General features: G+C 37.4%; 2 protein-coding genes across 2 annotated transcripts; both read right to left on the bottom strand.

Annotated features, from left to right (window-relative positions):
* Positions 1–6333: 6333 nt before the first annotated feature.
* LOC148999978 (uncharacterized) lies at positions 6334–7512 on the bottom strand. The gene is made up of 2 exons (XM_089139109.1): positions 7404–7512; positions 6334–6971 (listed from the first exon to the last, which is right to left on the bottom strand). Exons 1-2 carry the CDS (start codon positions 7510–7512, stop codon positions 6334–6336), a joined length of 747 nt encoding a protein of 248 aa, XP_088995235.1.
* Positions 7513–13803: 6291 nt separating this feature from the next.
* Positions 13804–19308, bottom strand: LOC148999977 (uncharacterized). The gene is made up of 2 exons (XM_089139308.1): positions 16152–19308; positions 13804–15426 (listed from the first exon to the last, which is right to left on the bottom strand). Exon 1 carries the CDS (start codon positions 17218–17220, stop codon positions 16219–16221), a length of 1002 nt encoding a protein of 333 aa, XP_088995434.1. The 5' UTR covers positions 17221–19308; the 3' UTR covers positions 13804–15426; positions 16152–16218.
* Between the last annotated feature and the right edge of the window lie 1922 nt (positions 19309–21230).

Here is a 21230-nt window from a genome sequence, read left to right as displayed (position 1 = left end):
AAAATTAAAAAGTGAAACATATATTTAACATTTTTTTTTTACAAAATCTCTTCTTTTCCTTTCTTTCTCCTCACCCTATTACACATGAGACCTACATAGATTTTTTTTTTTTCCCACTCTTTTATCCCACCCCAAACAAAAGTAGCCTAAAATATTGGAAATATATTACCACAAGGCAATCATATAAGATAAATAAAGCAAAATTAGAAAACTTATCTTGATTCAAATGGCATGAATGATCTCTTTGTTGAAAGCATCATAGTATACATCAAGTGACACACCAAAGGTGACGGAGTTGAAATGTGCCATTAGTGATCTGCACTTTCTTTAAGGTATTTAAATGTCCCGAATAATGCACACAGGTCAAGAATGCATTTTCACCCCCAAGATCAGTCAACCCCTCCATCGCAGACGGTGCACTTCGTAATTTGATGGGCTAAGAGGTCCGTAAAGCTATATTCACCAATTCGTTTTTTATGACACAACTCAAAAAAAAACCAATGCTTCTAAAAAATGTTTATGTGCGATAAAAATAAAACAGCTCCCACCTTTATATAGAAGAGTAAAAGACACCACCGAATGTTGTTTCCTAAAGAACAAACCTCTCCCTTTAAGGCATGTTTGTTAGGAGATGTATTGGCGGTTTAGGTATTTTTTAAAAAAGATCCAACCTTAAGAAAATAAATTATTTGAATAAAATTACAAAAATTACAACATGAAATTGAACTTTGTGGCAGGGTTGTCTTGCTAATTAAGAACTCTACCCGATCCGAGAATTATAAACTTTGATCTAATTTTTTTAGTTTTCTTTATTGTTACCAGATCACAACGCTAATGTCACTTTAGCAGAATTGTCCACCAGTAAAGCATTCAAGAACTCGGTGTATTAACTCTGTGTCTCTTTTCTCTTTTCTACGTCTTTTTTTCTAATTTTTTTTCTTTTTTATTGCTTACAGATCAGTATACCACGTCGCTCCTTTTTTTTTTTTTTTTTTTCTTGAGTCAATTCTATACTCGTGTGCATTTTTCTCTTGGTCTTTATCTGTTCTGTAATTTTTCTTTATTGCTTGCTGTCCAATAGATCACATCAATCTTTTTTCTTGAATTCATTATATAGATGTGGGCGAGCCTTGTGGCTTTCTTTGTCTTTTCTCTGTTCTCAAGTCTTCCACTCTTTCTTTCTACGAAAACGGAAAGAGAAAAGTCATTCTTTCTGCTTACAGTCATCAGAATGAAGATCGCTAGAAAGAACGGTAGGGGGCGGACCCTGCTATGGTGACTTATTTTACTACCATTAATGGTGGGAATGGGGAGCGCCCCTAGAAAGGCGTTTGGCTTCATTGCACGGCACCAAGCGAATGGTGAGATCAATCGATCAATCTCGATTAAGGGTGTCAATACGGTACAGTATCGGTAATTCGGTACCGTACCGCATTTCAAACCGTCCAACCATAACCGTACCATACCATATAAATTCGGTACAATGAAAACGGTATTTTAAAAACGGCTCGGTACGATTTCGGTATGAAATCGGTACAACAAAAACGGAACAGTTCGGTATATGGTACAGTATGAATTCGGTATAAAATCATATCACTTTGCTAGTGAACCTTAATTTAGAAGGGCACTCCAATAGATAGAGAAAAAGAAGAGATTGATTAAGTCAAATAACAACTAGGGAAAACATACCCTTAAGATAGCCTGAAAGACATGGATGAGACAAAAAAATAGAGACAACATTAGATATTCTGGAATTCAAACTTGCCTACATGTTTGTCTATTCTCTCTTATACAAGACAACATTTTTTAGGCTTCTAATATAACGAAACACCTATGTAAAATGCTTGGAAAATTGCAAATACAAATGAAACGTTATGCTTTCTTGGTTCTTGCTGCAAGGAGATTAATGGTTATTAGGCAAATGGTATTCGGTAATTCGGTTATTCACCTATTAATCTCCTTGGTTTAAAGGTTAAACTAAAATTATAAAACTAACTTTAAAAATGGTATTCGGTAATTCGGTACGGTATACGGTATGTACCAATGGTATACCGTCTGAAACCAAAACCATATTGTACCAAATTCCAGAAAACGGTTTCGGTACATAGCGTACCGAATTTGAATCGGTATGATACGGTGCGGTTTTAAACGGTATGGTACGGTATGATTAAACGGTTTCAGTACCGTATTGACACCCTTAATCTCGACCACTCAATTTATTTTTTGTTTTTTATACTTTTTAAACTACATCAAATCTCAATCCTACCAGTTCTGAAGGAATATGAATTTGTTTCCAGATAGCAGCTCAACTTGGGGAAATCTAGTATTGTCTTTAGTTCAGGTACTTCATATCTCATCAAGAACTCTATCAGTTTCATCAAGGAGATCAAGGAGGTGCAATTGCATGGTCTCTATCTTGGGCTCCTGACATCATTTAGAAGGTCTAAGAAACAGGTGATGTCTTATACTTTGGATTGCATGCAAACAAAATTGTGAGGCTGGAGGGAGAAGCTCTTATCTTCAACAAGAAAGGAGGTTCTTATCAAATCAGTAGCGTCGAGTCTATCTTCTTATGCCATGTCAGCTTTTCTCCTCCCAGAGAATGTTCATAAAGAACTAATCCGTCAGGTGCGTGACTTCTAGTGGAGCAAAAATTACTTAAAAGGCAGCTCTTGGTTAAAATGGAACAAGGTTTGTCAAAGTAAGCAAGATGGTGGATTGGGATTCAGAGAGTTTGGGAGTTTCAACCATGCTTTGCTAGCAAGACAAGGATGGCATTTACTAAATGATTAAGGTAGTCTTTGGACAGCTATGTTGAAGGCAAAATACTTTGCTTCATCCATTTTTTTGGAAACAGCTATGGGAAAGGAGGCTCCTAGGGGTCGCAAAGCCTTATAGTGGGGAGAGATATCATTGCGAAAAATGTGCATAAGTGCATTAGTAGTGGAGAAATAAATAAAAAGATTACAAATTAAAATTTTTAGGTTAATTTGGGTAGTTTGTAGTAGAATATTAGTTGGGCAAGAAAAATTATAACAAAATCTGGAATTTGGTAATTTTTTTTGATAATATTTTACAAAAATAGAATCCATTTGAGTAAAATTATTTTTAAAAACGTTTTATTAGATAAATATTTTTCAAAATCGGTCCATTTGAAAAATTTTCCCAAAATAATAAATCATTTATTTTACTAAACGACAACTCATTGGATCAAAATGACTCAGGGTTGGATCAAAGTTAATATGAGGGTCAATATTAAGGTTAAATCTATAGTTGAAGTCAGTGTCAAGATCAAGGCCAAAATCAGGGGAAAAATCAGAAACAAGTCATGCAGGACAAACATATATCCCAACCTGGCCCTTGGCTTTGAGTCGAGCCATAATATTTTGACCCTAACCCATCCTCGTGGCCCAAATCTTGAGTGCAGTCTCTATTCTGGCTCAGGACAAAACAAGGTGGCTCAAAGCCTCTAGAGCCAAACTTGCACTCATAGACTCAACACTTGCATTATCCAGTACTCCTCCAAATGATTCTTATGAATTACATGTTAGGGTTAGGGTTTAAGCACAAGGTTGGGAAACCTGAAGCTCTTCACTTATTTTGACAAATTCACTCGTTTGAAACCTAAAGTTCTTCATTTATTTTGTCAAATTTTAATGTCATAATTTAGGTGTTTATTCAAGATCATAAAAAAAGACTGGCTACAATCTTTATGTTTAAAATATTTCATGACATACCCTTCAAGTTTGTTTATATAGGTTTTAAAATTAGTATATTTTTTGTTCATATCATTCACTCTATCGGAATCTACAAAATTTAAAGCCGATATGAATCACTTGATATGAAACAAAAACTTAGAGACGTGTCATTTTTTATTTACAAAACCAGAAATCAATGACACAAAATTTGTGAGACTAAATCAAAAACACATTAGTCTTCTAAAAAACAAATTCAGACTCTTTCACCCAATTTTTGTTTTCTCTTTCTTGCATTGATTTTAGACCTAATGAAAAGTCTCTAATATGGTCAAGTTAATTTGGATACATATCTCCATTCAGGCATTCTCTCTCTACCCTTTTTTTTTCACAAAAAAATGTTAAAAATAATTCTTAACAAAAGAGAGTAAGTGGCAATTTCTTTCTAGATTTCGATAGTGACAAAACCATCACTTTATTCACTTTAACCGAATCATTTCTTTTTGTATACTAACAAAATAGAAACATAGAATAAATAACAACCCAACAGGATAGATCTGCTATTTCAAAATTTCATGGCTTTAGGGTTTAATATATAAACATTTCCCATCTAATACACCATGCATATGAATGAAAAAATACTTTTGGTCAACCAAAAGAATCAGCCACTAAAAAAGAAACCATGTTCTAGATTTCATAACCAATTTTTTTTATATAAAAAATATATAAAAGAAATCATGGGAGGAAAGAAAGAGAGAGGGACGATTTCCATCTCACCACATTCATTTCTCAGAAAATTGATCGAATTCTCACAAATTTATGATCAATGATCGAGTGCCCACAAATTTATAATCAACTGATTCTGATTAGGTCAAAATCAGAATATATAAAAATTGATTATAGTCATGACATTGTTAGAAAGAAAACAGATAACCTCAATTTGGGTTTTCCATGTACCTTACTTTCTTTACCTTGACCAAAATATTGGTTGCACAATGTATGTTTGAATGATACCATCTTAGGTTCATGGATGCCTCTTTCTTTCCATATTCGAAGAAGTTTCAACAACCTGCAGCTCAAAAGAACAAGTTCATCTATAAACTCACTATGAAACCCAGGATCAGGCAGAGTGGCTTAAAAGAAGTTCAACTGCTCAAGAGACCTAGATTGATCTTTGGGTAATTTTCATCTGGACCCCCTGAGGTTTGGTCTATGTCATTTTTAGTCCAAAAAAATCGAGACTTTGCATCTGCCTCCCCTATACTATAGATTAAGTGAGTTTAAGGACAAATTATTACTTTTATGACTAATTTGCCCTTTTTATTTTTTATTTAAGTAAAACTTTAGCCAGATGGATGAAGAGATTCCTCCTTCACCCATCTTCATGATTAAATTGAGCAAAAGGGGGAAATTTGTGTTCTCAACAGTGCGCAAAGCCACATTTGGTTTCTTCTTCTATGGTGATTGCTAAACTTGTACTTGAAGAGAACAGCCATGGGAGCCAGAATTCCCGACGCTGCGGGCGTTGAATGCTCCTACTTGATCGAAATCAGTTCCTTTTTTTTTCCGAAACCTAACTCAGTTTTCTATTCCTCGTCTGTCTCATCTCCAATCGTTCACCGTCCTCCCAGTGTTTTCCAGGCGAAGAAGATGAGCTTGATTATTTGCTCTGTCATGGAGCAGGAGTGGATAGGTAGTACTGAAGAGAACACCGATGAGTTTAATCTGATTTCAGTGCGAATTGTTGAGAGATTATCCAGAAAGAAATTGGAGCGGTTTACTTACCTGGTCGCGGCTGTCATGTCCAGTTTAGGAATCACTTCCATGGCTATTGCCTCTGTTTATTATAGATTCTACTGGCAAATGGAGCTTATTTCTCTCTCTCTCTCTCCATCTCGATCCAAGTTTTGGAATTTCTAGTTTCATAGCAATTGTCATTGGCAGGGAGAAGAGGTTCCTGTATATTTGCTCCAAGTGTAGGCGCTGCAGTAAGTATATTTTCTCTTTCTCTGTCACCAAAACTCAACTCAAGTGAAGGAGGTGTTGTAGTTAATCAATGGATTTCTTGAGGGACCATTTGATAGATTACACTAATGGTGTTGAGGAATTTCAGGTGGGAATGGAATTTTGGGCTCGATGGGTGTATGTAGGCCATTTGCTCAACTCAACGAAGAAGATGGGTGAAGGGAGAATCTCTTCATCCATCTTGCTAAGATTTTTCTTAAATTAAAAAATAAAAATTAAAAAGGGCAAATTAGTCATAAAAGTAATAATTTGACCTTAAACTGACTTTTTCTATAGTACAGGGGAGGCAGATGCAAAGTCTCAATTTTTTTGGACTAAAAATGACATAAAACCAAACCTCAGGGGGTCTAGATAAAAATTACCCTTGATCTTTTCATGCTTCAATTGGTGAGTCTACCTAAAGCCAAGAAACCTAGAAACGGAAAGCCTTGTCTGTGTCTCGATTTTGAATTGGTTTTAAGAGAGACAATGAATCTTGATTTCAAGTTTTTAAATACCCATTAAATGATAATAACTTCACTTTGTGGGTTTCATATCTACTCCCAAGTCTTCTGCCACAAGACAATGAGAACACTGAGGCTACGTTTGTTTTTTTTTTTTGGTAAACAGATCTTTAATTAGAAAACTGGCAAGAAAACGCCAAGACATCCTGATTACAAGCTTCAAGGAGCCAAGGAATGGAATTAGACCAGACCGTCCTACTTGCCACGGACAGGGCCTTCCTAGCTAGAATATCGGCTACCGAATTAGCCCATCTAGACACAAAATGAACCGACCAAGTGGGTTCACTATCAAGAAGATGACGAATATCCTCCACCACCCGAAAAGCATCTGATTCAACTGGGAGAAAGGGGTCCACATAGCAACGAACCAGGCTCTGTGAATCGCATTCAAACAGAATGTTTTTTAGCCCTGCGTTCTTGCTCCATAGAAGCGCCTCCCTTAGCGACAGAGCCTCGCCGGAGAAGATAGACGAGCATACCACCGGGATTGAAACAGCGGTGAGACACGAACCTGCCGGATTTCTGATGGCGAATCCTATACCTGCATCAATTTCTCCTTCAGCCATCGAAAAGTCTGCATTCACCTTCAAGAACCCTGCACTTGGCGGAACCCAAACCCTAGAGATACACGCCGGTGCTTCTCCCACAGGCTCGAGGGAACTCCAGTACTCTTGAAATGCACTCCATGATTTCTCTACTATACGATCCGGACTCCAAATCAGGCCTTTGAAAATGAGATCGTTTCTTGCTAACCACATAGACCAGCAGGTGAACATGAACAAACTCAACACCTCCTTATTCGATCTTTTATCCGGAAATTTCATGGAATTCCACCTGTTCATGATCTGAATTAGGGATTTCTAATCTTGTGCTTCAACAATGTTCGAAAGACCCATTCCAAACCAAATCGCCCTTGAGGAATCACAGTCGAAAAGAAGATGATCGATTGATTCAACCCCTCTGCCGCATCTCCTACAGGTAGGGTCAATTTTGATTTGCCTGATCTGCAGATTTTCCCCTGTAGCAATTGCCTGATTCATCGCCTTCCACATAAAGGAATGTATTTTCGGGTAACACTGAGCTTTCCATATTAACTTCCATGCCTTAGGAGAAGTTTCTTCTCATCTGTGCCTCCGAGAAGTTGAAGGAGATAGCAAAGCTTGAGATTCCCTATTATTACATAACATGTGGTATGCACTTTTCACTGAGAAGACTCCGTTTGCAGCTCCTCCCCAGGTTATCTGATCCTCAGCTGGGAACCTCCCAATTTGTATTTTCTGAATTGCCATTGCTTCTTGGTTTGTAAATAATTGATGTAGTAATTGCCTGTTCCAATCACCTGTGGTGGGATCAAGAAGATCGGATACCCACTGTAAAGAACACCAATTAGGTTTACTTGAAGCAATTCCGAAGTTTGGGAGGCTTGGTATCCAATTTGAATCCCAAATTGGAGTTCGCACACCGTTGCCAATTATGGAGATTAAACCAGAAACTAGGACTTCTCTCCCTTTTAAGATGCTTTGCCACGCCCATGACGGACATGCTCCCCTACGGGCCTCCAGAAAACTTCAGTTAGGAAAATACACAGCTTTCATAAATTTGGCCCAAGTAGACTCTGGCTGTGCCCACAACCGCCATGCAACCTTAGATAGGAGAGCCCAGTTATGTAAAATCGGATCTCGAAATCCCAAGCCTCCCTTGTTCTTGGATTTGCATAATCTGGACCAGGACATCCAATGGATCTTCTTTTCTTCCTTTTTCTGACCCCAGTAGAAATTATAAATAATTTTCCTTGTCTCATCATGGAGCGATACCAGAAGGAGAAAATGAGATCCTGCATAAGATGATATGGCCGATGCAACAGACTTAATAAGAACTTCACGCCCTGCTTGAGATAACAATTTCGCCTTCCATCCATGGGTTCTTTTCCTGATCTTTTCACCCACATCTTTAAATAATTCAGATTTCTTAACCCCAAAATCAGATGGAAGCCCCAAATACTTAGCTGGACCATCGCCATATTTAATCTTAAGAATTCTTGCAATCCACCTCCTAAACCGCATAGGTGTATTAGGACTGAATGTACATGAAGACTTACTTGCATTAATTGCTTGCCCACTAGCTTGGCAATAAAGCTCCAACCCTGTCTTGAGATGATTGATCTGTTGGATGTTAACCTCTGAAAACATTAGGCAATCGTCAGCAAAGAGAAGATGTGAAATGCAGGGTGCTCTGTTTTTAACCCTGATTCCCTTAACTAACTCATGGTCTTCCGCCTCTTTCATTATAGAGCTAAGCACCTGAGATCCCAAGATGAAAAGAAAGGGAGAAAGAGAGTCACCTTGCCGAATGCCTCGAGAAGGGCAAAAAGAACCTTTTTCCACCCCATTTATCAACAAGGAGTATGTAACGGTGGTGATGCATTCCATTACCAAATCCACCCATCTCACAGAGAACCCCTGCTTTAACAGTGTGGCTTTAATAAAGGACCATTCCAACCTATCATAAGCCTTCCGCATATCCATCTTCATGACAAGAAATTTTTTTTTCCCTTTTTTCCGATGTTTCACATAATGAAAAATTTCATGAGCCATGTAGATATTATCAGAAATAAGCCTACCAGGGACAAAGGTTGATTGGGATGTGGAAATAATACCTGTAAGAGAGTTCTTGAGTCTATCCGCAAAGATCTTTGAAATGAGCTTAACCACCACCCTGCAGAGGCTAATAGGTCTAAACTGCTCAGGAGCTTCAGGGTTGGGGTTTTTAGGAATTAAGCACACAAAAGTTCTGTTCAGCTCTTTAGGTATGGATCCACTGTTAAAGAACTCCTTCACACTTCGGCATACCTCTTCATTTGTGACATCCCAATATTTCTGATAAAATAATGGTGGAAATCCATCAGGCCCAGGTGATTTTAATGGACCCAAAGATTTTAAAGTGGACAAAATCTCATCATCATCAGGGGTCCTGCATAGCCGTTCATTAACATCATCCTCCACCATAGGCTACGTTTGTTTGCTAGAATAAAGATGGGGTCGGAAATTCTTGAAGAAAAAAAAAAAACAAAATTTTCTTACTTTTCCTTTAAATCTTAAAAGTGTTGTTTGTTTGGCTACTTTGAGTAGAAAAGTTAGACACTTATCTGATTGGGTGGTAAGTCAATTTTTCCACCCTAAGCATTTTCAAAATCCCAAACAAAATACGTAGAATTTTGTGAAAAAAATGTATAAAAGTAAAAAGTAAGACTCACAATTAATATTTTTTCACAAAATCCCTTTATTTCATTTTCTTCTTCTTCACCCCACTACACATAAGACCCCATTTTTTTTTCCTCACCCTACTTTTACAAACAAACACCCTTACAGGTAATCTGCACATTCTCAAGAAAAGTAATGTCAAGAAAAGTAATCATGAGAGCTTTTTTTTTCTTACATTTTCTTTCTTCATTGTCAAGAAAAGTGATCATGACAATTTCACTTTCTCTTTGCTTTTGAAAAAGCTATTCCTTTACAAACAAATAATGCACATAGTTTTGATCTGATAAAGTGAGATTTTTTTTTTTTTCAAAAAATGATGCACTCAAAACCATGAGTGGTCGGTTTATTCGAACCGAAAATTGTGGATGAGTTTACCAATTAAACAAAACGTAAACGTGAATCAAATTTCAGAAAATACACAACTCTAATCACATCCACTTTTTCATACTTTGAACGAATTTACACAAAATTCTATTAAGTGATTTTGTAGTTTCAATTCGAAGCAACATAACACATAAGGTTTCTTCCATAAAATCATTCTTTAAACTCCATGAAAAATAATCATTATTTTTAATTAAAGAAAAGAGTGAATAAACAACATATCTTACATTGGATTACTGACAAAAAGAATTTAAAAGCAATAGTATCTCACAAACGAACTTGTCGATTACTTTTTCGTCCGATCAACTTGAGAAAAGACTTGTAATACTTTAAGATTATACTTTGAGTATTTAGTTTAAGAATATCCAGACCATTGCTTCGAGCTAGTATTTATATAACAACACTAGCTTCTACGATTAATTGAACTCTCCCACAAAGGCCCATTACACCGTTAGATCGTAACTGATCCGATGACCTATATTGGAATATATGTTGAGTATAACTCATATATCTAAACCATATTTGAATATGACTCAGATACCTCAACTTTCTCCCAATTCGATAAAGAAATCCGAGTATGAACCAAGCCCACCACTACATTGCTAAGACTTATCAATGTGAAATGCACTCTATTGAAACTCCTTCACACTCACACACTTGGATCCAACGGTGGTTTTGGAACCTGATGCAACATTTGCCCCCTCAACAACATCGATGTTCATAATTTTTTTTTTTTTGGTGAAGTACATAATGCAAGTGAATTGGAAGACAAAATAATAGCTTCGGAATGCTTTTCTTCTTCATCATCAACTGCATCTTCGCCATTTGAACCATCCATGCAATGATCAAGTTTGAGAAAGCTTTCACCTCCTTAAGGTCCTCACCATTGTTGCATTATATGAATCTCTAACGATGGGTATAGAGAAGGAGGAGACCTCTATCTTAAAATAAAAGTTCTCTCCCAATCCTCAAACACATTTGGGTCTAAAACATAAACCCTTTTCTTGGTCGAGCCTTCAAGAATAAGCTGTTGATCATCTTTAGGGTTCGATTTGTAAAGTGAAGATGGACTTTGAAGAGAATTAGGTGGAGATTTCATGTTTGCCTCAACTTAACCAATGAAGAAGATGGGTGAAGAGATTCTCCCTTTACCCACATTTATAACTGGTACAAACTTGAAAATAGGATGTAAAGTTAGGGATATTTATGTCATCTTAAAACGTTTTGGGGGCATTTGGGTTATAATATTTTTTTTTGGAATTCCAATCCATAATTGTAAACCATCCTCAACAGTCTAGGTGAGAAGGGGGCGGAACCTTTTGTAAGGATTGCAAAGTTGGAGGTCCTTCACAAGTTTTGTTGTGAAGCCAGAGAGGCTGCACATAAAAAAGAGCAAATTGCACTAATACCCCAAAATGGAGGCCTTAAAGCACTGACACCCCCACTTTATATTTAAAAAATACAAAGACCCCAAAATTGAATTTTAATTGGATTTATTTGTCAAATTTATCATTGAAAACAGTTAAAATCACTGTTTATTTTCAAACACATTCCTATAATAAATGGTGTTGAAAATATTTTCAATGACAAATTGGACAAATATATCCTCTGAAAATCTAATTTTGGAGTCTTTATACTTTTCAAATATAAAGTGGGGTGGGTGTCAATGCTTTAACGCCTCTATTTTGGAATGCCAATGCAATTTGCTCTATAAAAAAAATCTTCTAAAAGCCTAGCCAGTCCCTGATCTTACAAGATTGTGTCGAACAAACTAGGCCAAGTTAGATGCTTAACCGTAATTCTGATCTAGGTGAGAAATACCAAGAATCATTGCCAAACAACCTCTTAACCTTAATTTGGATCCTAAACCTTATTCTAACCTAAAACTAATCTCCAAAGCCTTGAAAACAGGGGTTGGCAAACCCAAAAAAATAAAAAAACAATGTGTAATTTCAAATTGTTTTTCAAACATATTTTTGCTTTAGAACCACTTTATATTGACTTTCTGTGCCAGGCTAATTGTAGTTGATTAGGTTGTAACTTTCCTTTTTTTTTTTTTTAATGAATTGTTCTTCCTGAAAAGAAAAAAAAAGAAGAAGAAGAAGAAAAGAACCTGAATCATTTGCACAACAATTGAATATGACTCATTCTCAGTTGATTCGGGTTCGATTTCATCTTACAATCAGATTTTTCCAATAGAGAGTTAGGCACAACCGAAGCCGTGACGATCTCCTGATCATAAGCAGCTTTCACTATGAACCTGTAGACGACTTGTTGCTGTTTTGTAAAAGATATAACCACGGTATATAATGAAGAAGAAGGCAGAGCCACAGAAAGCCGTAGTGATACACAAGATGATGGCTGTGGCAACAACACCAATAGAGGTAGATACATGAATTATAGCAGCAAAAAGAAGTGCAGTGGAAAGAAGCAAAGCCATCAATATCAGGAAATATTTCTTTGTTGATTGCTCTTCGACTGGAATGAAATTAAGTGCCACAAAGCAACAGATGATGGATACTGATAGAAGATAGGTGATGATGACTCTACCAAGGACAGAGGTGAGATGGCCTTGTGCATGAGCTCTGACTAGTACAACCACTACATTCACTGTTAGGAAACAGATGCAACTCATTTCTACAAGAAAATGGAAGTTACAGTCACCTTGAGTGGAGGAAGTAGTGGTGGTGGGAGTGGTGGTGGGATTAGGAGTGGTAGGAGTGGTGGTGGTGGTGGTGATCGTGCTATGCATTTTTTTTCCAGGGCAAAACACAAACAGTTGTAGTGTTTGGAGTGGGAAGGGAGGAATGCAACAACTAATAAATAGAAGAAAAAAATGAACCTTCCTAGGGAGCTTGTCATGAAGGTGCCAGGAAGTCTCTCACTGGAGTTTTTTTTCTGTTGTTTCCATACAGTTTGTCTTTTGGTGCTTGACTTCAGTACTACACAATTATTGTACAGAACTGTGCTGCAAACAATAGAAATCAAAATCTCAATCGTCTATTTTCGAAAGATATCCATTTTCAACAGTGTGAAAACACATTTTTCAAAAATCGACGCCTGAAGTGGAAATTTTAACCCCGAGGGGTGGCTCAGTTGTCAAAGCCCAATGCTTCCACATAGGAAATCAGAGTTCGAATCCCCTCGGGACCAGGGCGAAGCCCCGCTATATTAATTATATAAAAAGTGCCTTGAGGATGTACTCGTGGTGCGCGCAAACTGGCCCGGATGAACCTCATTTCCCAAAACAAAAAAATGGAAATTTTCAATCTTGATCTTGACCGTTCGTTATAAGTACTGTGCATTAATTAAGCACCACCTGAACAAAAATCTATTTTTTTGTGCTGGTGTTTTTTTTAATACTGAAAATGAAATGCTGCAATAATCGAACCCACAATCTCTCCATTGAGAAATATGAAACTTACCACTCAACCAACTTGCATTGACAAGATCCACTTTTTGAGTTTTGAAATTTCCTGGAAATGATTTCACTTTTGGAAATATCATTCATCGTTTTCAAACAGTATGACGTGTCCTCTACAAAAAAGATAAAATATGAAATTTCCTAGAAAAACAACTTAGTGCACCGAAGAAAGGGATGAATTGACCACCGTCCCATCATGAAAGAGCGGAAATGTTAATCTAACTGCTTTTTTTTTTTTTTTTTTTAATACCTTACTTTTATATCTACTACTGGATAAAAATTTTACGATAAAAATAATAGAAAAATTTTTTAAGATACTTGATAACAAGCATAAATATCTTAAAACTATTAATTGACAATTTTCATTACAACTGTTAGGTGGCAAAATAAATAATAAGTACACCTTTAACTTTATTATTCTATATCTTATTATGTAAAATAATAATTAGAGGAAAGAAGAACAACTTAAAAAAAATATGAAGGATTTATTTGATTACTCACCGAAAAACAATTTCTAGTGTTTTGTTTGCTGTCTCAAGAAACAATAAAATACATAAAAGCTTTTTGATAAAATTGTTTTGTTTTACATAGTTTTTGTAACATAAATTAAAATTAATGAAAATTTCTGCTTTGAGAAACACTTCGGACCAACAGTGTTTGTTTTTTGAAGCAAAAGTTAGAAAACGTTACATTTAAGTAAAAGAGTTTTAGAAAGGGGTATTCAAAGAATTTTGCATTCTAAACATTAGAACATTGCTAAAACTTTTTCATAGTACAGTAGAACTCTGAACTCTTTCATTCATCGCTTCTTTAACCCTAATGATAGGGATCACTCAATTTTTCATCTTATAAACAATGATCAAAGTTCTTCTTCATCTTCCCTATTTTTTGTGAAACCCTAACCCCTATCTTTGCAAAAGGGATCCCTATACCAAATTAACGAGTCCAGATCTTCTCCGAGCCGATGGAGAGCACTCTGGGATCCCCCAACAGCTGGTGACCACAAATTACAGGGAAACCCATAGAGTTAAAGTGATGGGATTTATTTTTTTTAAATATTTTATTATTTTTTATTTATAGGGCCCACATAATTTGTGGTTGCAATCCCAGAATACTCTCCGCCAGGAGAGATGATCGACCCGTCAAATTAACACCCTTACATTGAAGGATTGGATTGAGAACTCTCTCTCTCTCTCTCTCACTCACTCACATGCACACACATTCCTTTTCTTCTTTTGTTTGTTTGTTTGTTTTTATTTAATGGCAGGGGGAAGCTAGGAGAGGGTTCCTTGTCATCGAGGAAAGCCCCACCTGAGGGAGCAGAAAGATGGAAGAGAAATGAGGAAAAGAAATGAAGAAAAGAGGAGAGAAGATAGGAATTAATTGGCATCAGTCTTTAACCGATCCAGATCCTAGGGTTTTTTCAGAACCACCTGCAGTTCAATTGACCAGATTCCAGTTTCAATCATTATCTGCCTTGACAGTTAAAGAGTCTACAAGCCACACAGATAGGATGACAGAGAACAGAATGACAACCACAACTTGCAAACTAAACAAAGTGCCCTAATATAACTACAAAGTGAGACACAGCTTTTCATGTCATAACTGAAGAAGGTTGAAATGAGGCCGGTCATAAGGGGAGTGCGACGGACGTATAGGGCAAACCTGCTAACATTACAATCTTCAATACCGCTTGGGCAGGTCTAGTGCATTAGGTGACCAATTCAATCATCTCAGGTGAGAAGTGAGACAGCTTTTCATGTCATAACTGAATGGAGGAAGTGGGGATGCTGGTTAGGGAAGGGGTGCACCTGACACTTTAGAGCAAGGCTACTAACCTTACAATCTTCAAAACTGCTTGGGCTAGTCCAGTGCATAAGGTGGCCTGTTCAATCATCTCAGGGGAGCCATGCCTGTAACACGACCACCTGGCCTCTTCATCTTCTAGCTAATAGAGTGCCATGGTTGCCTCAGAAGATTGCTTATTCACTAAAGTTGATCACTGGGCAGACAATGGATTTGATTGCTGCTTAAGCACAAAAACTGGGAAGACAAAAGGATTCGATTGCTGCTGAAGCAAGATAATAGGGAAGAAAACAGAGTTGATTGTTGTTCAAGCACCCAATGTGAGACTGCTTCTGCAAGAAAATGTAATGAGACAAGGAACCAAGACAGCATGGTGAGAAATGGATAAAGCACTTTTCCCATCTACAAGGAGAAGCAACAAGTGGAAGAAAGTAAAAGTCAATTGACAGTGGGAGAAGAAGAAATCAAAGATAGCAGCTTCCTACAGAGGCACAGGAGTATTTTTTGGGGAACATACTAAACACAACAAGTCTGAAGAAATCAACAATGGCAGTTTCCTTCAAGCCACTGAACATTTCATAATCTAGAGAAATGTAACCTCAAACACGGAAAACCAAGAAAGATTCAAATAGTGGACTGAGCTTAGTGACACTGGCCATCAAAGGCACATTCTTTTAAATTATACATTTCCCACTACCAGGTGGCGTTTGATAGATACAAACAAAGTAAAAGGTTGTTTATATTTTGTTTGATTCACATTTGTGTGAAAATAGCATCACATCTTCTGATAGTTCACTTTATCCCTTGTGTTGCCTTGACAACATGATACCTGACTTTTTTGGCTCAAAATAGGTCAACTTGAACTTGGTATAAAATCATTTGGGTTCCTAAAACTTATCTTAGACTGAATCATGGTCTGGAATTCCTAACCCTAACCCTCTCCAACTAAAATAAAATAAAAAAAGCAATAAACAAGCAAATACTGATAAACAAATCCTGCATACCCAAATATTTTGCCTAAAGCTTTAACTGATTTTGAAAGTGGCAGGAGACTTACAAAGAGGACCGGAAGAACCATGAAATGAACTGATGTTGCAGGTTGAAAACTTGAAGGAAACAAATCCCTAAACTTCATCTTTAGCTTGACAGCATGCTTCCTCATCTGCATTCCTCAAGAACTGATCCCATCCACTCCCTGGGCTTGTATCCAAGTAATCATATGGGACTGCTGTCTTTAGCCCTGGACGAACTGCACATCTGCTCTCTATAATCCTAAATTCGATACAATCCTCCTCTTGCCTAAAGCTGTGCTCCAATTCCTCCCAACTATATAGCAATGGCAAGGTGAATTCTGCCCAAGGATTAAAATCCATAAGCTTAACTCTCAGATCCCTTGTCACATAAACATCGAATGTGTAATTCTCCGACTCAAATCTTGGCCGCACATAATTGCTAAAAAAATCAGAGATCAAGGGTTCAAGCTCGTGTTTCTTCTCCTGAAGGACGGGATAGAAAACTGTAACCTCACGCTGGGAGATACCAATAAGTCGACGATCCCGAACAAAGCAACGGAATTCCATCTCAGGAAGAAGAGATGGATACCACTTACGGAGTGCAAGAAAGAATGTTGAGGGTCTTGAAGATGTTTTATCGGAGCATGAATCATAAGCATGGCAAAGGTCATGAAACAAAGACTCAGAAGATCGTAAAACAAGTGCAATCTCACTGAATGAAGTACAACAGAGTGTCCCTGATGTTGTTATCCAAGCAGCATCCTTTGGTGCACTCCAATTCAGCTTAGGGAAGACAGCTCCACCAAGGGTCTTGATGGATTCCTTGATCTTCAACTCAAGTTCTGGAAAGCAAGGTGCAGGTGGGGATCTTTCTGATTCATCTCCAGACTCGTCTGATACTTCATAATCTTCTTCTTCTTCTGGATTGTGGATTCTCCGCGGCAGGGCATCATCACCAGAGACAGACTGAGGAAGGATGAAAGGTCCAGATTCCTCGAGAAGGTAACATACAAAGGACTCTGGAAGCTCATGAATTAAGGTTTTGATGGAGACACCTTTGAATTTTGGGTACCATTCATTGATCTGGCACCTATCAACTTCTGCTTGTTTCATATTTTTTAAGTGTTTTGTGCTGCAAGGCAAATGGTGTCTTCTTTTACTCCTTGCTTGGAGACCAAAAAAATTATGTGCTTCAAGTTTCTTGTTTCTAATATCTTTACCTACATAAATAGTATATCATAAGCATTTCTTACAGAAAAAAATACAGATCATTTAATAACTGAAGAAAATGCAAATCCTGCAAGCCTAAATCTGTTCCAACAAATCAACCAACTACAATAACATGAAAGGGCACCTCACTTGCATTTGCAGAATTGAAAAGAGCTGGCAAACTCAATGTATTTGAACCATTACGTATTACATTCAGATTGATCTTAAAACTAATCCCACAGGAAGGAGGAATCATTTACACAATTTATTCTTATCTTCAAGTAAGATACCCCATCAAGACAATGGCAAGTGATATAACACTGATGCAATTCAAATGAATAAGAACAAAAAATAACTCAACCAGCCCTTGTTATGAACGAGGATGGATAAATATATGCCTGATGATCGGTTATATGGGCCTACCCACCGAGGGTTCTTAGTGTTCTTTTAGTTTTCTATTATGATGGCCTGATGGGCCAATTATACATGCCCAAATATCAGAGATTTAGGTCCTATATGGTATCAAGTACTATTTTGTTATGTCCTAGAGTAACTTTCACTTTAAACAGACACTGATGCAGTTCAAGGAAGTCAGGGAAATTAATGTTCATGAAGGTTTACATAGTATTGTTCATATGAACAGTTCTGTGGAAAGAACCAGGCCCAAACTAAGTTCAGTTTGGTTCAGGTCAGACCCTAAAGACTAAATATTCTAGCGCAAGTTGTCAAGATGTCAAAAGTAACTGATGCACATATGCTGAGGAAGAGATCAATTAATTCCCACCGTAGACTTGGTCAAGAAGTTCCAAAATCAATATGTGCTGAAAAAAAAAAACATCAATTAGTTAGTTGAACTTGAACCAACATCTAAAGTAGAAGAGTCATTCCAGTCACCTTCCTTGTAAGTTGCGAAAGACCTTAATAATGTAAATAATGCAGAATTGGTTTGGGTTAGGTTGATTAGTTTAATTAAGTTGTGAACCAGTCTTTTGGTTCAATGCCTACATTCAGCAAACCTGGCATCCAATATAATCAGGCCAGTAAGCAGTTCAGAACATGGAGTATCTCCTTAGCAGTTTGTTTTCATCTTATTTTATTATTCTTTTTTTGTATGCAGCTAGCTGAACCAAGGACTTAACTATTATGTCTAGCCGTATTCTAAGTGGTCTTAATTAGTTTAATGGTCACATGAGGATACCAACCCAGACAGGTCGGACATAGTTCCCTTTCAGTTTAGGATTTTTATTCCTTTTTGTATTAGTGTATGAGCCTGAGCTAAGGAGTTTCCTTTTTAGACTGTCCAAGAAAAGATTACCTTATCCAATCTTCTTCTCAAAATATCTCCCAATCGATACCCCTGCTTTTATTTACTGTTTGCTCTCCCCTATGATCTAATCTAGAAAGAGTGTTCTGATCTTATCAGCAGGGTTAAGCCACCCCGGAGGGTGAGGAAAACTCAATTAGCCCATCATGCAGTGTCTGACAGTGGTTCCAATATAGTTCATCCTACCGATACTGCACCCACTAACTCTTCATGAGATCAATCCAAGAGTCTACGTGATGATGTGAGCCAGCTTATGGGCCGCTTACAGAATATTTAGGCATCTACTTCCGCTTCCCATGTGAGCTTCGACATCCACTGCCAAATTATCTCATGCAGGTACTCCTACCTTCTCATTGTAAGTCTGAAAATAAAAGGTAGAATTGTTAGTAAGGAATTATTTCTAATATCCCACATCAGGAACTTTCCTTATTTTTGTACTGTTCCATTACTATAAATAAAGACTGACTATGTCTCTCAGACACAGGTCATAAGATCTCAGACCATGCAACATGGTATCCGAGCCACAGGATCTAGTTAATGTCACTTCTCCCATAATCAAACCACATTCGCCTCATAATTCCCATCATAATCCTTGCTCCTTCACTTGCTTCTCCCACTGATGTGAACAGAAAAAAGAGGCTCATCAAGAGCCGCACGAGGGCCTAGCACTTCCAGGCCCATGAGCACCCCTCTAGGGGTGTTTCTGTCCTTTAAGGGTCCCCCCCCCCCCACTGGTTAATTATTCCAGTTGGTATTCTAATCTGATTTTAAGAGTCCCAATTAAGTTTCTTACTTCAGTAGAGTGAGTGAGTTAGATAAGGAAGTTCCTTACTTTAGTTGAGTTAGACGGTTAGACAAGGAAACTAAGTTTAAGTCAGTCAGGATGTGAGTTTGATTTTATATTGAAGTCATGTAGAGGCTATAAATTCTCAAGCCTACCACAAAGCAAATCAGTTTTGATGAATAAGATATTGAGAGTTTACAACCAAAGAGGTATTGGGAGGGTTCCTCAGAAGAGGACCCTGCTGTTGTCTTGAGTTCAGTTTTCCAGCTTTGTTCATTAATTTCTGCAACTCCAGCAATCATCTTCAGCATTTAACCTTCAACTTCAGCAAGTACAGTAACCTCCCTCCCCGCTCTGTTTCTGTGCAGGGCAGAACCTCCATCCCTTACCCTTGCAGCCACTCCAGCCCTTTCCCCCACCTAGTTCAGGCCCATATCTACCCTCCCACCCTCCTGCAACTGCCCAAGATTTAATCCCAGCCTTCCCAGGCCCTTCAACCCCAAAACCCTCTCCCTCCCTCGGGTGATCCCTTCTGGCAGTAAAACAGAAAAGAAAAGAAACTCAGAAAAGAAGAGAAGAAAGGACGAAAAAAGAGGAGAAACAGAAATAAAAGGAAGGAAGGAAAAAAGAAATAAAAGGAAAAGGCAAGAAGAGAGAGAATTTGGGAAAGATCTCAAAGATCCTCCCAAGAATTTTCCATAACCTATCAAATTCACCCAAAACCAAAACCAAACCCAAACCCTGGATTTGCCCTAGATTTTGACAATTCCTACTTCCCACCCTCCTTGGTTTACATAACCCACTCTACTAAAGTGTTACACAGGCTATACTTATTTTAGCTCGTCAACAGCTGTTAAAATGTAATCATCTGGCATAAAAGTTCTTATGAGATTATGCACACAACAACATGCTATAACAATGTTAACTTGCATTTGGTATGGATACTTAGGCTTATCAGTTAGGATACAAAATTGTTGCTTCAAAAGTCCAAATGTACCATCACTTATATGCTGTAATGATGAATGTCTATGATTAAATAACTCGATCTCATTTGGAGGTGTTCTACCCAAAACTTCATTAAGATGATAGCACACACCTCAAAAAGGGGTAATATGAAGAAGAATAACAGAAATGGACATATATCAGAAAAGCAGATGAACACTAGATTAGTAAGTACGAAAACCCAAATAACTTCTGATCAACATTAAGCTGACCGTTAGAATCAACTGCTTTTCGTACTTACTAATCTAGTGTTTCTTGTACAGCATGTTGTTTAATCAACTGACCGTTGGAATCAACTAACCCCAAATTAATGTAGCCACAAACTATGAAATTGCATCAAAGGGGAAAAGATTCCAATCACGGAAGATTCAACAATCCAAAGAGCAGGCTATAGATCCTTCACAGGGACCATACAAGACAGAACCATCTATTATCCAGTCCAAACAATACAACAAACAGCCAAGGTATTTTTAAAGTAAATGCATTCTTAGAAGAAAGCCATTATGCAGTTCCAACATGCATCTAAGCTATGCTTTCTATCTCCAATAAGTAGACAAGATCTTAACAAGAGGACGTATGGATGAAGAACCACAAGATAATATCTACAAGAACAAGATATGTAAATTACAATGTTTCATAAAAATAGCCTCTAGAAATTCCCTGGTTAACAGGATATTCTCAGCAGTCAGAGTCTATCTATATCTACACATCAGCCTAATTATATAATAAAAAGATAAAAAATTCTGAGCAGCATACACTCTCCAACACTCAGGAAATTTTTGGAATGGCAGAAGTTCAAATTGA

Source organism: Hakea prostrata, chromosome 11, assembly GCF_041222555.1.
Source record: "Hakea prostrata isolate BN-2017 chromosome 11, UWA_Hpros_2, whole genome shotgun sequence".
Lineage (NCBI taxonomy): Eukaryota > Viridiplantae > Streptophyta > Magnoliopsida > Proteales > Proteaceae > Hakea > Hakea prostrata.
This window is presented reverse-complemented; position numbering and strand designations above follow the sequence as displayed.